Source organism: Citrus clementina, unplaced genomic scaffold, assembly GCF_000493195.1.
Source record: "Citrus clementina cultivar Clemenules unplaced genomic scaffold, Citrus_clementina_v1.0 scaffold_2, whole genome shotgun sequence".
Lineage (NCBI taxonomy): Eukaryota > Viridiplantae > Streptophyta > Magnoliopsida > Sapindales > Rutaceae > Citrus > Citrus x clementina.
This window is the reverse complement of record NW_006262688.1, coordinates 9,115,118-9,127,683: the sequence shown is the minus strand read 5'-3', so window position 1 is coordinate 9,127,683 and position 12,566 is coordinate 9,115,118. Positions and strand designations below refer to the sequence as shown.

Genomic DNA, 12,566 nt, shown 5'->3' with positions numbered 1-12,566 from the left:
GGGCCTAAGTGAACCTGCCCATAGCATATCTGGGCTTACTTCTAACCTGGCCTCTTGTAACGGTTGGTGACGTGGCATCTCCAGACTCTTCGTATTTGAAATTTGAAACGACGGGCTATCCGTCCTCGATATATGGGGGGTGAGCTGGCATATCCCATCACTTAAATGCTTCCATTTCCCCATTTTCGTTTCAAATCCCTAGACTGGAGTCATCATTATCTTGCTATTCGTTTCTCCGCCGTCAACCAAATTTTCTCTGAACTTTGCTCACACTTCCAGCGTCCGTTGTATCCATTCGCCGGGTGTTTTCTCTGTCACGGTAGCGCTATCAGTGTCAGTCTATTCCAGGTATAGTCTTTAACCTTTTCCTCTGGTTGTTGTTGATTGGGTTCTGTGTTGCCTTCTTTGTGTCCATATACTCGAGTTTTCTCTGTTTTCTTTTGGGGATTTCGATATGTCAAATCGGAAGAGGAAGTTAATTGTTGATGAGGGTGATGAAGAGTCAGGGGACTCAGGCCTCAATGTGCCAATACCCACTGATTACTTAGGCCCCTCCAGTAGTGTAGGTCCTTCCTATGGCAGGGATACCCTTGAATACCCACGCCCTTTGGTTATCTCTCCTTCCCCCGAACTAGAGCTTGTAGGGAATAGAGGTGGACCTGCGTCGGGCTCTGGTGAGAATCACAGTTCTGGTGGGGTTGGGGTCCCTGAAGGAGTTAATGATGGTGAGGGGAGCAGTTCCGGACCGAGCAGACCTGCTCAGAAAAGGAACCTAGGCCATAGGGTGGAGGCTGATTCCTACCCTATTGATTTCATGGCTTGTGCCACCACCCCCACCGATCCATTTAAACTTAGGAATCTCTACAACATCCCCAACGATGTTCTTCTTGTAGTCCCTGGGAAGGGTGACGTTCCTAGTCGGCCTCCGCGGGGGTATGTGACGATGCACCTAGAGAGTTTTAAACTAGGAGCTCGGCTGCCCCTTCAGCGTTATTTTGCCAAGATACTGGGAGGTATGCACCTGGCCCCAGGTCAGCTACACCCAAACGGGTGGAGGGTTCTATCGGCTATGTTTGTGTTGTGGGAGAGGTGCGGGTTGGAAGAGCCTTCCCTTGTTGAAGTGAAGCATTTGTATCAGCTGCGGAGCAGCCCAAGGGAGGCGAGCTGGTATTAGTTCTAGTTCATGTTCAGTTCTGCAAAGAGAAAGCCAATCACCGGTTTCCCCTCCTCGTGCAAGAATTGGAAGAACAAATTCTTCTTTGCTGGGGGAAAATGGTGTTCAGCACTTCGTTCGTTGGGTGGTGATCTTTACCTACCAACGCAGTTTGTCACCCCAGGTCGTTCATTTTTTGCCTGTACTCTTTTTCGAACTGCCACTTATTGGGTTCTTTAACATTGTTTGTTATTTCAGAGTCATGGGGTTTGATCGGGGGGCTTGAAGATCGACCCTTGCTTCAGGTGGAAACTGCTCTGGTGAACGCTTCTACTTGCCAAGACCTCCTGTCTCCAACAAACTTGGTCGGTTCGGGCTTAGTGGATATAGCCGCTGGAATGGATAACAAGATCCTCAGCGCGATGAGCAGGAAGCGTGGTCGGGCCCCGAGCAGCTCCAGCAACCCTCCTCCTCCTCCGAAGAAACCTACCGTCGGTCCTTCCAAGGCGCCTGTTCCTGCTCTGCCTCCTCCTCCACCTCGTAAGAGTGGTGGGGAGAAAACCTCTGACAAGAGTCCTGAGATCAGCTTGCAATCTGGGGACCGATCTTCTCCTCTCCCATCTCGGGATCAAGGTGATTACCTGAGTCCATATCAGAAGGATTATAAAAAATCGGTTGGGCCTAAGATGGTGAAGGACATCGAGAGCATGAGCCTCTCCGAGTTGGCTGCTTCTGTTCAGAGAGTCTCCTTCAGGCTGGCCACAATGGTCTCGTGCTACAAGACCGGGTCCGCGCGTCATGAGAAGAAGCTTCAAGCTGACAATCAGGAGTTGAAAAGGAAAGCTGAATCTGCTAACCGCTCCAAGGAGAAACTAGCCGAGCTGAACAAGCAGATTACGGAGCTGGAGGAGAAAGTTGCAGTTGCTGAGTCCACTTCCTACAAGCTTGAGGGCGAGTTGAGTGATCTGAAGTCCGATCTTCAGGCTACTCAAAGTGAGAGAGATACTCTGAGGACCGCCCTTGAGGGAGAGATCAAATCCCTGAGTGACCAGCTGGCTGAAGAGAAAGGCAAATCCGCTGATGTGGATGATCGGCTGGATGCTGAGTATGACTCCGGGGTTGCTTTCAGCTATAAGTGCATCATGTTTGTGCTCACGGAAGAATACCCCGAGCTCGATATGAGCAAGCTGGAGACTGGGGTGGATAGATATATGGCTGGGGCCGGCCAGGGAGATAAGGAGCAGGGTGAGCAGGATCGGGTGGAGGTTCCTTCGGATGGGGTGGAAGAGGGGGATGCTGGGGGACGCACTTTCGAAGTGGGTCAAGGGTCCATGCCTCCTCCTCCCGGTATTGCTGATCTCCCACCTCCTGATGTTGCTGATCCCTCATTTCCCGGGCTCGCTGATCCTTCAGCCGCTGGAGCCGTTGACTCTGCTAAGCTTTGAGCCTATTTTTGTATAGACTCTAGATTTGCATTTGTTTTGTAAACAATTGAACATTTATAAAAAGATTTTTAAATGCTCTTTATTTGCTTTCTTGTCCGGTTTTTGCTCATAGATTGTATCTTAGTAAAATTTTCGTAGGATTAACTGCTGGTCCTTCGTTGACCGAGCCGAAGTAGGCATTTGCTTTAGTAGATTTCTTGTAGAGTTAGCTGCTGGTCTTGCGTTGACCGAGCAGAAGTAGGCACTTACTTGCCTTGGTAGAATCTTCGTAACTTTAGCTGCTGGTCATTCGTGGACCGAGCAGAAGTAGGCACCTGCCTTAGTAGAGTTTTCGTAGCTTTAGCTGCTGGTCTTTCGTTGACCGAGCAGAAGCAGGCACTTTGTTGCCTTAGTAGAAATTTTGAAGCTTTAGCTGCTGGTCTTCGTTGACCGAGCAGAAGTAGGCACTTGCCTTAGTGAACTTTCGAGAATTTAGCTGCTGGTCTTCCTTGACCGAGCAGAAGTAGGCACTTGCCCTAGGAGAGTGTTCGTAGCTTTAGCTGCTGGTCATTCGTTGACCGAGCAGAAACAGGCACTTTGTTGCCTTAGTAGAAATTTTAAAGCTTTAGCTGCTGGTCTTCGTTGACCGAGCAGAAGCAGGCACTTTGTTGCCTTAGTAGAAATTTTGAAGCTTTAGCTGCTGGTCTTCGTTGACCGAGCAGAAGTGGCACTTGTCTTAGTGAAATTTTTATTGATCTTGCTAGCAGGGGGATTTCATGCTGAATTTATCTTTATTGAAATTTGAATGTATTACAAAAACATAGAATATATGCATGTGCGACAGGCCATCAGGCATTGTAACAGAAATAACTTGCCAGAGTGAGGATTTAATAGAGCATTTTGCTTACTGGAAGTACTTCTTCAGGTGTTCGGCGTTCCATGATCTCTTCACGTCTCGTCCGTCTTGGCACGCTAATTTATATGCTCCTGGTCCAGTGGCTCGTATCACTCGGTATGGGCCTTCCCACTTTGGGCCAAGAGCGCCATGGTTAGGATTCCTGGTGTTCTGGTTCACCTTCCTAAGTACCCAATCTCCTGCTCGGAACTGCCTCACGCGTACATTCTTGTTGTAATAACGCATGACCCTTTGCTGACATTGGGCCACTTTCTGCGAGGCCCCTTCCCTTTTCTCCTCCAGCAGGTCTAGGCTTAAGCAGATCTGCTCGTCATTTTGCTCCTCAACGAAATGTTTCGTTCTATGTGTCCCCACTCCAATCTCTGCTGGGATTACCGCCTCATGACCAAAGGCTAAAGCGAACGGTGTTTCTCCTGTGGCGGTTTTGTGAGTTGTCCTGTAGGCCCACAGTACCCCTGGAAGCTCGTCAACCCAAGCTCCCTTCTTCTCTCCCAATCTAGTCTTCAGGAGCTTCTTTATCACCTTGTTGGCTGCTTCCACTTGTCCGTTTGCCTGGGGGTGTGCGGGGGTGCAGAACTTCAGGTCCACCCCCAGGTTTCGGCAAAACTCTCTGAAGTTGCCGTTGTCAAACTGCCTCCCATTGTCTGTGATGATGGCATAGGGGATCCCATATCTGCAGATGATATTTTTCCAAATAAAATCTGTTGTCTTCCTCTCTGTGATCTGGCTAAGGACTCCTACTTCCACCCACTTGGTGAAGTAGTCTATTGCCACGATTGCATGTGTCGCCGCTCCTCGTCCCTTTGGTAACGGACCAATCAAGTCGATTCCCCATTGAGCGAAAGGCCATGGGGATGTCATAGCCGTCAGTTTCTCCGGTGGTTGTGCAGGAACCTCGGAGAAGCTTTGGCATATTTTACAATTCTTGGCCATCCTTTTGGCATCCTGGTGCATGGTTGGCTAGAAGTATCCTTGCCGGAGTGCCTTGAAGGCTAAAGTTCTTGCTCCCGAGTGATTGCCGCATATTCCCTCATGAATCTCTCTCAGCACATAATCCGCCTCCTCATCATCCAAACATCTCAAAAGGGGTAAGGTGAACCCTCGGCGGTATAGCACTCCATCTAGTAACGTGTACCTCGCTGCTCGGCATTTTAACTTTCTTGCTTGCCTTTTGTCTTCCGGTAAAACTCCATCGCGGACATATGCGCGAATCGGGTCCATCCAGAATTCTCCAATATTTACACTCATCACCTCTGCTTCTTCCTCAATACTCGGTGAGGTCCTTACCTCTAGTGGAACTGACTTCGGTAATTTTGGATCTGCGATGGCTGCCATCCTAGCCAGCATATCGGCTCGGAAATTCTCATTCCGGGATATCTGCTTTACCTCCACTGCTTGGAAAAGCCCAACCATCTGCTTCGCCTTCTTCAAATAAAGACCCATCTTCTCTCCCCTCGCTTGAAACTGATCATTGAGCTGATTACACACCAATTGGGAATCTGCTCGAATTTCTACTCTCTCTGCTCTGAGAGCGTGTGCAAGTCCGAGCCCGGTGATAAAGGCTTCATACTCGGCTTGGTTGTTTGTGAGCTGAAATTCGAACTTCACCGCGTATGTTACCTCGGTTCCCTCTGGGCTCCGTATTACAACTCCTGCTCCGGATCCTTGCTCACTACATGATCCGTCAACCATTACCAGCCATATCTCCTTTGAATCCTCGTGCTCTAACGGTTGTTCCTTTTGGACCTCTTCCCCCGGTTCACACGGTCCACCATAAAATCTACCAGGGCTTGAGCCTTGATTGCTCCTCGGGGCCTGTAGGACAAGTCGAACTCACTTAGCTCCACGGACCATTTTACTAGTCGACCAGACACATCTGGTTTTTGAAGCACCTGCCGAAGGGGCTGGTCAGTCATCACAATGATCTGGTGGGCTTGGAAATATGGTCGGAGTTTGCGTGCTGCCGTTATCAGGGCGAGCGCCCACTTCTCCATTAGTGGATATCTGGTTTCTGCGTCTACCAGGGCCTTGCTTGTGTAGTATACTGGGTGTTGCTTTCCTTTTTCTTCCCTGACTAAGACCGAGCGGGTAGCCCACTTAGAGATTGCCAAGTACAAAAGCAGCTGGTCACCCTCTCTGGGAGTTGATAGTAACGGGGCGCGGGCTAGGTATTCCTTCAACTGTCCAAATGCCTCCTCGCATTCTGGTGTCCATTCCATCTTCCTCCATTTCTTTATGATTTGGAAGAAAGGGTGGCACTTATCAGTGGCTCGCGAAATGAATCGGTTTAATGCTGCCAATTTCCCCGTAAGGCTCTGCACCTCCTTAACTGTTCTTGGGGACCGCATTTCTATCACCGCCCGTATCTTTTCCGGGTTGGCCTCAATCCCTCGATGGCTCACCAGGTACCCCAAAAATTTGCCCGAGCTGACCCCAAATGCACATTTCTCCGGGTTCAGCTTCATTTCGTACTTCCTCAGCAAATCAAAGGTCTCTTCCAAGTGCTTCACATGGTCTTTCGATTCTCTTGACTTGGTGATCATATCGTCTACATATACTTCCATAGTGCGACCGGTCAATGGTTTGAAGACCTTGTTCACTAACCTTTGATAGGTAGCTCCTGCATTTTTCAGGCCAAAGGGCATCACCCTGTAACAAAACAAACCCATGTTAGTTATAAATGTGGTGCTTTCCTCATCCTGCTCGTTCATGGGTATCTGGTTGTATCCGGAGAAGGCATCCATGAAACTGAGCAGACTATGACCCGCGGTTGAGTCCACCAGCTGATCTATTTTTGGTAGGGAAAAGCTGTCCTTCGGGCATGCCTTATTGAGGTCCGTGAAGTCTACACACATTCTCCACTTCACATTGGCTTTCTTTACCAATACCACATTGGAAATCCACTCCGGGTACTTAGCTTCCCTTATAAATCCTGCTTTCAGCAGCTTTTCCACCTCGGCATTTATGGTTTCGTACCTTTCATGGTTGAAGCACCTCCTTTTCTGCCTCACCGGCTTTGCCCCTCTCTTGACCGCCAGCTTGTGACAAGCTATCCCGTGGTCAATACCTGGCATATCCTCATGAGACCAAGCAAATATGTCTGCATGGGATTGTAGACACTTCACCAGCTCTGTCTTTATTTCTCTACCCAATTCTGATCCGACCTTAACAACTCTGCTAGGGTCACTCATGCTTACAACAACTTCCTCCAGCTTCTCAACCGGTTCCTGACGACCATTTTTTGAATCCCCTCGGTTATCTAGAGAGGTAACTTGCAGCGTTTCCTTGGCCGCTGTAGCATAGCAGCTCCTGGCCATTCTCTGGTCGCCCTTTACTACACCCACAACTCCATTTATTCTGTACTTCAGCGCCAGATAATGCGTTGACATTACACATTGGCTTATCCTCATGAACGGTCTCCCCAATATCATCTGGTAAGGACTTCTTTCCTCTACCACTACAAAGTCCAGCATCATCGTTCTTTCAAGTGGCTTTGTCCCTACAGTAATCGGGAGTTCAAAGACCCCCATGGGAGTTAACCGTCCCCCTCCAAATCCCTTCAAGGATGTATTCGTTCGCTCCAGCTTTAAATCTGAAATCCCCATATCATCTAAGGCCGACTTAAACAGAATGTCTACTGAGCTGCCCGTATCTACCAGTATTCGCCGCAATTCTGTACTGGCCACCAATGCTTTAATCACCAGCGCATCCTCGTGAGGGTATAAAATGCCTTCTTCGTCGTCCTCTGTCCACATAATAGGAACTTGCCGCACTTTTGCCCTCTTGGCTGCTGGCAAATTGAAAAGCACTTATTTGCTAGTCAGGGCGTATCTCCGATAGTTCTTCCGTGCCCTGTTTGAATCCCCGGCCAATGTTGGCCCTCCTGCTATAACTTGGATAGTCGGCTGTTCTTGTTCCAAACCCCTTTCAACTCCTTCATCCTGTGCATATTGCGACTCACTGACGGGAAACACTCCATCTACGTACTCATCCAAGTATTGGTTCCTCACCAAATCCTCCACCTGAATCCTTAGGTCACGGGATTGGCTGATAGTATGACCGTGAGTGTTGTGGAATTTGCAGAACCTGCTCTTATCACGCCGGTGAGCGGGTTTCGTTATAGGGGCCGGAGTATACAGCAGTCCTCGTCCCTCGATCCTTTCATATAGTTCCTCCATGGAGATTTTTAAAGGAGTATATCGTCTATATGCCGCGCTCTGGTCAACCAACTGAACTGCTCAGCTATTATGGACGTCACTTCGGGCTGATATAGCCGGTAACTACTCTGGTCGGCCAGACCTGTAATTGGTCACGTTTACCTCTCTGGGAGTGCGGTGGTAAGGGTGGGCAGTCACCTGCTTGAATTCTCGGTGCCGCTCTGGGATCGGGGGGCGCGGAGGTTGAGCCCGGCTGTGTTGGAACTGTTGTGCTCTCTGAGCTATGGGGTAAGGGCGAGACCGAGCTGATATTCCGCCCATCCCCGAAGATTCTCCAGTTCGCTTTCCCGACCCGCTCCCTTTCGGGGCTCTCCGTTCTCTTCGCCTCAGCTCTTCCAGCTGTTCACTTTTAATTCTTGCTGATTTTTCCTCTTCGATTTCTATATTTCGTTTCGCTTGCTCATACCCCGACGAGTAATTCTGTACGAGGGGGCTTCTTAAGTTATACCACAATCGGCCGATTTTTACACCTTCTTTTAATCCCCTCAACGCCTGCGGGTGATTAAAAGCTCCCAAATCCAGCACGGCTCGGTGATATCGTTTTACGAAATCGCAAAGGGATTCATGCTCCTCCTGCTTCATCCCCATCAGCTCTATCATGTCATCCTCTAGGGCCACCGCCCCTCGGAACTGCTCGGCCAACTCCTGGCACATCTGCTCATACCCCTTTATTCCTCCTCGGGGCAGCTTGCGGTACCATTCTAGGGCTCGTCCCTCTAGTGTCAACGGGAACACCCTGCATCTCTGAGCTGGTGTTAGCCCCTGCACACCCGTCATGTCGTTGAAATGCTCAATGTGCACCAACGGGTCACTTCGCCCGGAGTATTTGAGGTCAGGGAAGCGGAAATCTCTTGGGATTATGGTGCTCATGATCTCAATTGATAACGGAGATTCTTCATCTAGCATTATCCTCCAGCTCGGAGGCTTTCTCTTGCCCTGCATCTCCTCTATCACCTGCGCCAATCTGCGCACCTCCCCCTCCAATTCTATAGCGCGATCAAGATCACGTGCAGCTATCTAGTCTCGCTCATGCTCGACGTTCTGCAACCGCTGTCTGAGCTCTCCTTCATCAACACTGGCCCCTCGGCCATTTATTTCCAGTACCCGTCCGGGGCGAGGTTGGTCTCTCCCTTCATCCACGTGTTCCCCTGGGACCCGGCCAGTACTTCGGTGGGGATGCACTCCGTTAGGTTGGTCTGCGGGTGGAGGGATTTCCCCGACCCTACGCCCCCGGAGACTGGGTTCTGCTCCAACTCCATCTCTTCCCACGGGGGTTTTATAATCCCTTCTCCGCTCGTCCCTCAGCTCAAACAATACGGCCGCGAGAGTCTCCATTTGTTTCTCCATCCGCTCCAGTCTATCTTGCATCATCCTCTCTCGGGCTTCATTTGCAATCTCCCGTAGAGTGATTGTTTCCACCGTTTCATTATCCTCCCTTAAAGTATCCTTTCTTGACGCATCCATATCCAATCGTTCGCTACTTCTCAGGTAATTACTAACTTGGTGGTAGCTTTTTATTCAGCTCCCCACAGACGGCGCCAAAATGTTGATGCTGAGATCTGCTCGTCCTTGGACCGACCAGATTCTTTCACCAACGCTTAAGTTATCGACTGTTGCTCGAACCACTAAGGCCGAGATCACCCTCCTTTCTCTCACTAGACCTGCGTTCACCAAAAATGGATCAGAGACGTCGGTGGTTTTGCCGGCGTAAACCCTCTGATGCCTAAGTTAGCACAAGGTGTTTACGGGAAAATAATATAATTTGGGTTCAAAAGAAGTTTGTTCGAGATCTGTAAGAAAATAGTCTCGTTGCAATTTGGCAGCGTTTTCCCTCTCTTAATTTTTTCTGTCCTGTCTTCTTCGATGTCTTTCTCTTTTATAGCCACCCTTTGTCCCACGTTTTTTGTTTGCCCCTTATCCCTCCTTTTTCGGGTGGTGGTAGCCCCTCATGGGACTCTAACTGTTAAATTGTGGGCAAACGTGGATCTCGCGTGTCCTTCAACCGTTCTGGGAGAAGCGCAACTACCGCGATTTTGTGAGATCGTGTTCCCGCTTTCCTGGGGATGAGTATCGGCTCGGCGTATACTTCTGGTCGGTATGTTTTCCTGGTCGCATTCATCTCGGGTCGGCTCCTGTTTAACCCCGTGTTCTGCTCGTACCATATAGCTGAAACGATCCGTGCCGGGGCGGAACCAGTAGCATGGCCGACCTGGTGCATTTATGTACTCAACATATGTGACAATTCCCGTTTAGCAAATCACACAGACTTATTGAAAATGACTCAGATAACTACATTCTTCCCTTTACATCTTTAATAATTTTTCTGCTTTCGAGATTTCACAATAAATAGAAACCCTTGTAATTGAAAAATGGTATCAAGTAGTAACATTTAAATTTTGCAACTTTACAAAATTTAATCATAAGCTCATCACTAAGTGAGCAATTAATTGTTGTGTCACGTCTAAGAAAGAAAAAGAAAGTGTTTATAATACTTATAGGCAAAGGAGAGTCAGTTGCGCTGAATGTCCCAAGCATCCTCTTGAAATCAATTGGATTAAGAGCCGCGGCTACAACCTTGATCAGCACTTGATCTTCCCTCAAACTTGGAACTTCAACATTTGTTTCAAACTTCAAAACACTTTGAGAGTTTCCATATTCTTTGTAAACCCAAGCCTTCATTTTTCAGATGATTATTTATCTTAATAAATTAATTGGGTTTTATTTGCTGGCTGTGACTTCTATACGTGCAATGTTATTTATGAAGAGGAAAGTGAAGGAGTAAAGCCTAAAGGTGTTTGGTAAGTTACAGTAATGCTATGATAATAATTAAGGGAAAATATCCATCGTCCACTTGTTTTTTTTAATTTTTTTAAAAATACACAATTTTATTTTTATTTTTTGCTGGAATCCATCTAAAGTTATATTTTGTTTCACTTTTCCACTTCCATTTGGAATTCGTTAAGAAAACTAACGGAAACTTTTAAAAATGTCCATTTTACCCCCCAAAATGAAAATTACAATTTCACCTTTAAAATTACCAAAAATAATCAGATTAAATCTAATTATTTTTTCCATCGGTTAATAAAGAAATTGATTCCACAACCATCAAATGCATGTTTTTTTTTTAAATATGTCTGTAATTAGAATGCTAAATTATAACAGTAATATTAAAAATAGCCCAATCTTGCAAACCATCAATTGAATTTAAGATAAGTAGAGTTTTATTATTCATTGAGTTATAATCTCTAATAGTTAAGATTTTTTTGTACTTCATTAACGTACCAATAATGATATCCATCATTAAATCTGATTATTTTTAGCATTTTTTAGGGTGAAATTATAATTTTCGTTTTGGGGGTAAAATACTCATTTTTTTAAGTTTCAGTTAGTTTTCTTAACGGATTCCAAACGGAAGTTGAAAAGTGAAATAAAATGTAACTTTAGGTGGATTTCAGCCAAAAAAAGAAGGAATTGTGTATTTTTGAAAAAGTTAGAAAAAACGGATGAACGGTGGATATTTTCCCAATAATTAATGTTTGATTTTTATCTCGACAACCGAACATCATCTCGGAAGGATTGATTATGAAAACAATGACTTTTGTCAAATAACTCAAATTCAAAATTAAAAAAAAAACAAAAAGAGATTTTTGTCAAATTTTAAGTAAAATATTTAAGACTGGATTTTCTTCTCTTTTTTTTTTCAAAATTCAGGCATAATTTTTTTCCTTTTTAAAAAAATATGTTTTGTCCAGATACAATGAACCATTCTTAATCAATCGTGAAAAGGACAATGGCCCAAAGCGCACAGGCAGCAACTCAATTGATTAGAATGGGACGGTGTAACCAGAAAGGCCTAAACTCAATATGATTATCAATAAAATGTCAAATAAAGCTGTTACGATCAATTTCCCCATCAATCACCAAATGATATTATTGTATTGTATTTTTTTATACATAAAATTAATACTATATATTTTTGCCAGCTAATATTTTATATTTTTCATGTTAAGTTCAATGACATTAATTTATTGAGGTAAAGAGATTAATATCTCTTTCGTAAAACAAAAAACTTAGTTTTATTTTTTTTGGTTTTGACCACGAGGTGTCCTGGGGAGGGCCCCAACTGTGGGAGGTACCTTTAAGCTCGTACCACAACCCAGACTAGAAGTCACCGCTCGAACTGAGAGACACATGTTCTCCCAACAAAGGCGACTAAAAAAAAAATTTAGTTTTAAAATACTCGCCGAGCGGATAAATCTAGTAGAGTATATGGATTTGTGACGATGAGAACAAAATCACAAGAATCACTTACTTTATAATAAGTAAAAAAATTAAATTAACTGATATTAATTAACTCTTACCTAAAGTAACAATTTATTAAAATTAAATTTTCTTCCCTTAAAAAGATATTAAGACTAAGAATTTTGTGAATCCATTTGAAAACACTAAAATCGAAGGAAAAACTCCTCTAATGTGTCCCGAGTATTTTCAATATAAAATAATTGTCGGCTATAAATAAAATCAATCAAAAACATGTTTCGCTCTTACAATTCATGACAATATCTGATCAGTTGAACAGACTTAATTATTGAAATTTCCGATTTGGAGCTTCACATTTATATCCGGTTTCAAAGCATATCGAATGAGAGATTCCGTAAACCCAGACCTGGGCTTGAGCCTCGCCCCATGAGCAAGGGCCTAAGGTTGGGCCCTGATTACACAAGCCCGGGCCTTGCTTGCGGCCCTCGAATTGGATTTTCAAGACTTTGGTTTAGCTTTGATCTCAATTTACGTTAATATTTTAGCAACAGTATTTTTTCTTTTTCTTTTTTGGTTTTAAATAAAAATCACATTTA

At 45.6% G+C, this 12,566-nt stretch overlaps 2 protein-coding genes across 2 annotated transcripts; one reads left to right on the top strand and one right to left on the bottom strand.

Annotated features, from left to right (window-relative positions):
• The first annotated feature begins 454 nt into the window (after positions 1-454).
• LOC112100864 lies at positions 455-2,598 on the top strand. Its single transcript, XM_024190726.1, has 2 exons — positions 455-1,013; positions 1,412-2,598. Exons 1-2 carry the CDS (start codon positions 455-457, stop codon positions 2,596-2,598), a joined length of 1,746 nt encoding a protein of 581 aa, XP_024046494.1.
• Positions 2,599-7,302: 4,704 nt separating this feature from the next.
• LOC112100863 lies at positions 7,303-8,652 on the bottom strand. Its single transcript, XM_024190725.1, has 2 exons — positions 7,813-8,652; positions 7,303-7,710 (listed from the first exon to the last, which is right to left on the bottom strand). Exons 1-2 carry the CDS (start codon positions 8,650-8,652, stop codon positions 7,303-7,305), a joined length of 1,248 nt encoding a protein of 415 aa, XP_024046493.1.
• Positions 8,653-12,566: the final 3,914 nt, after the last annotated feature.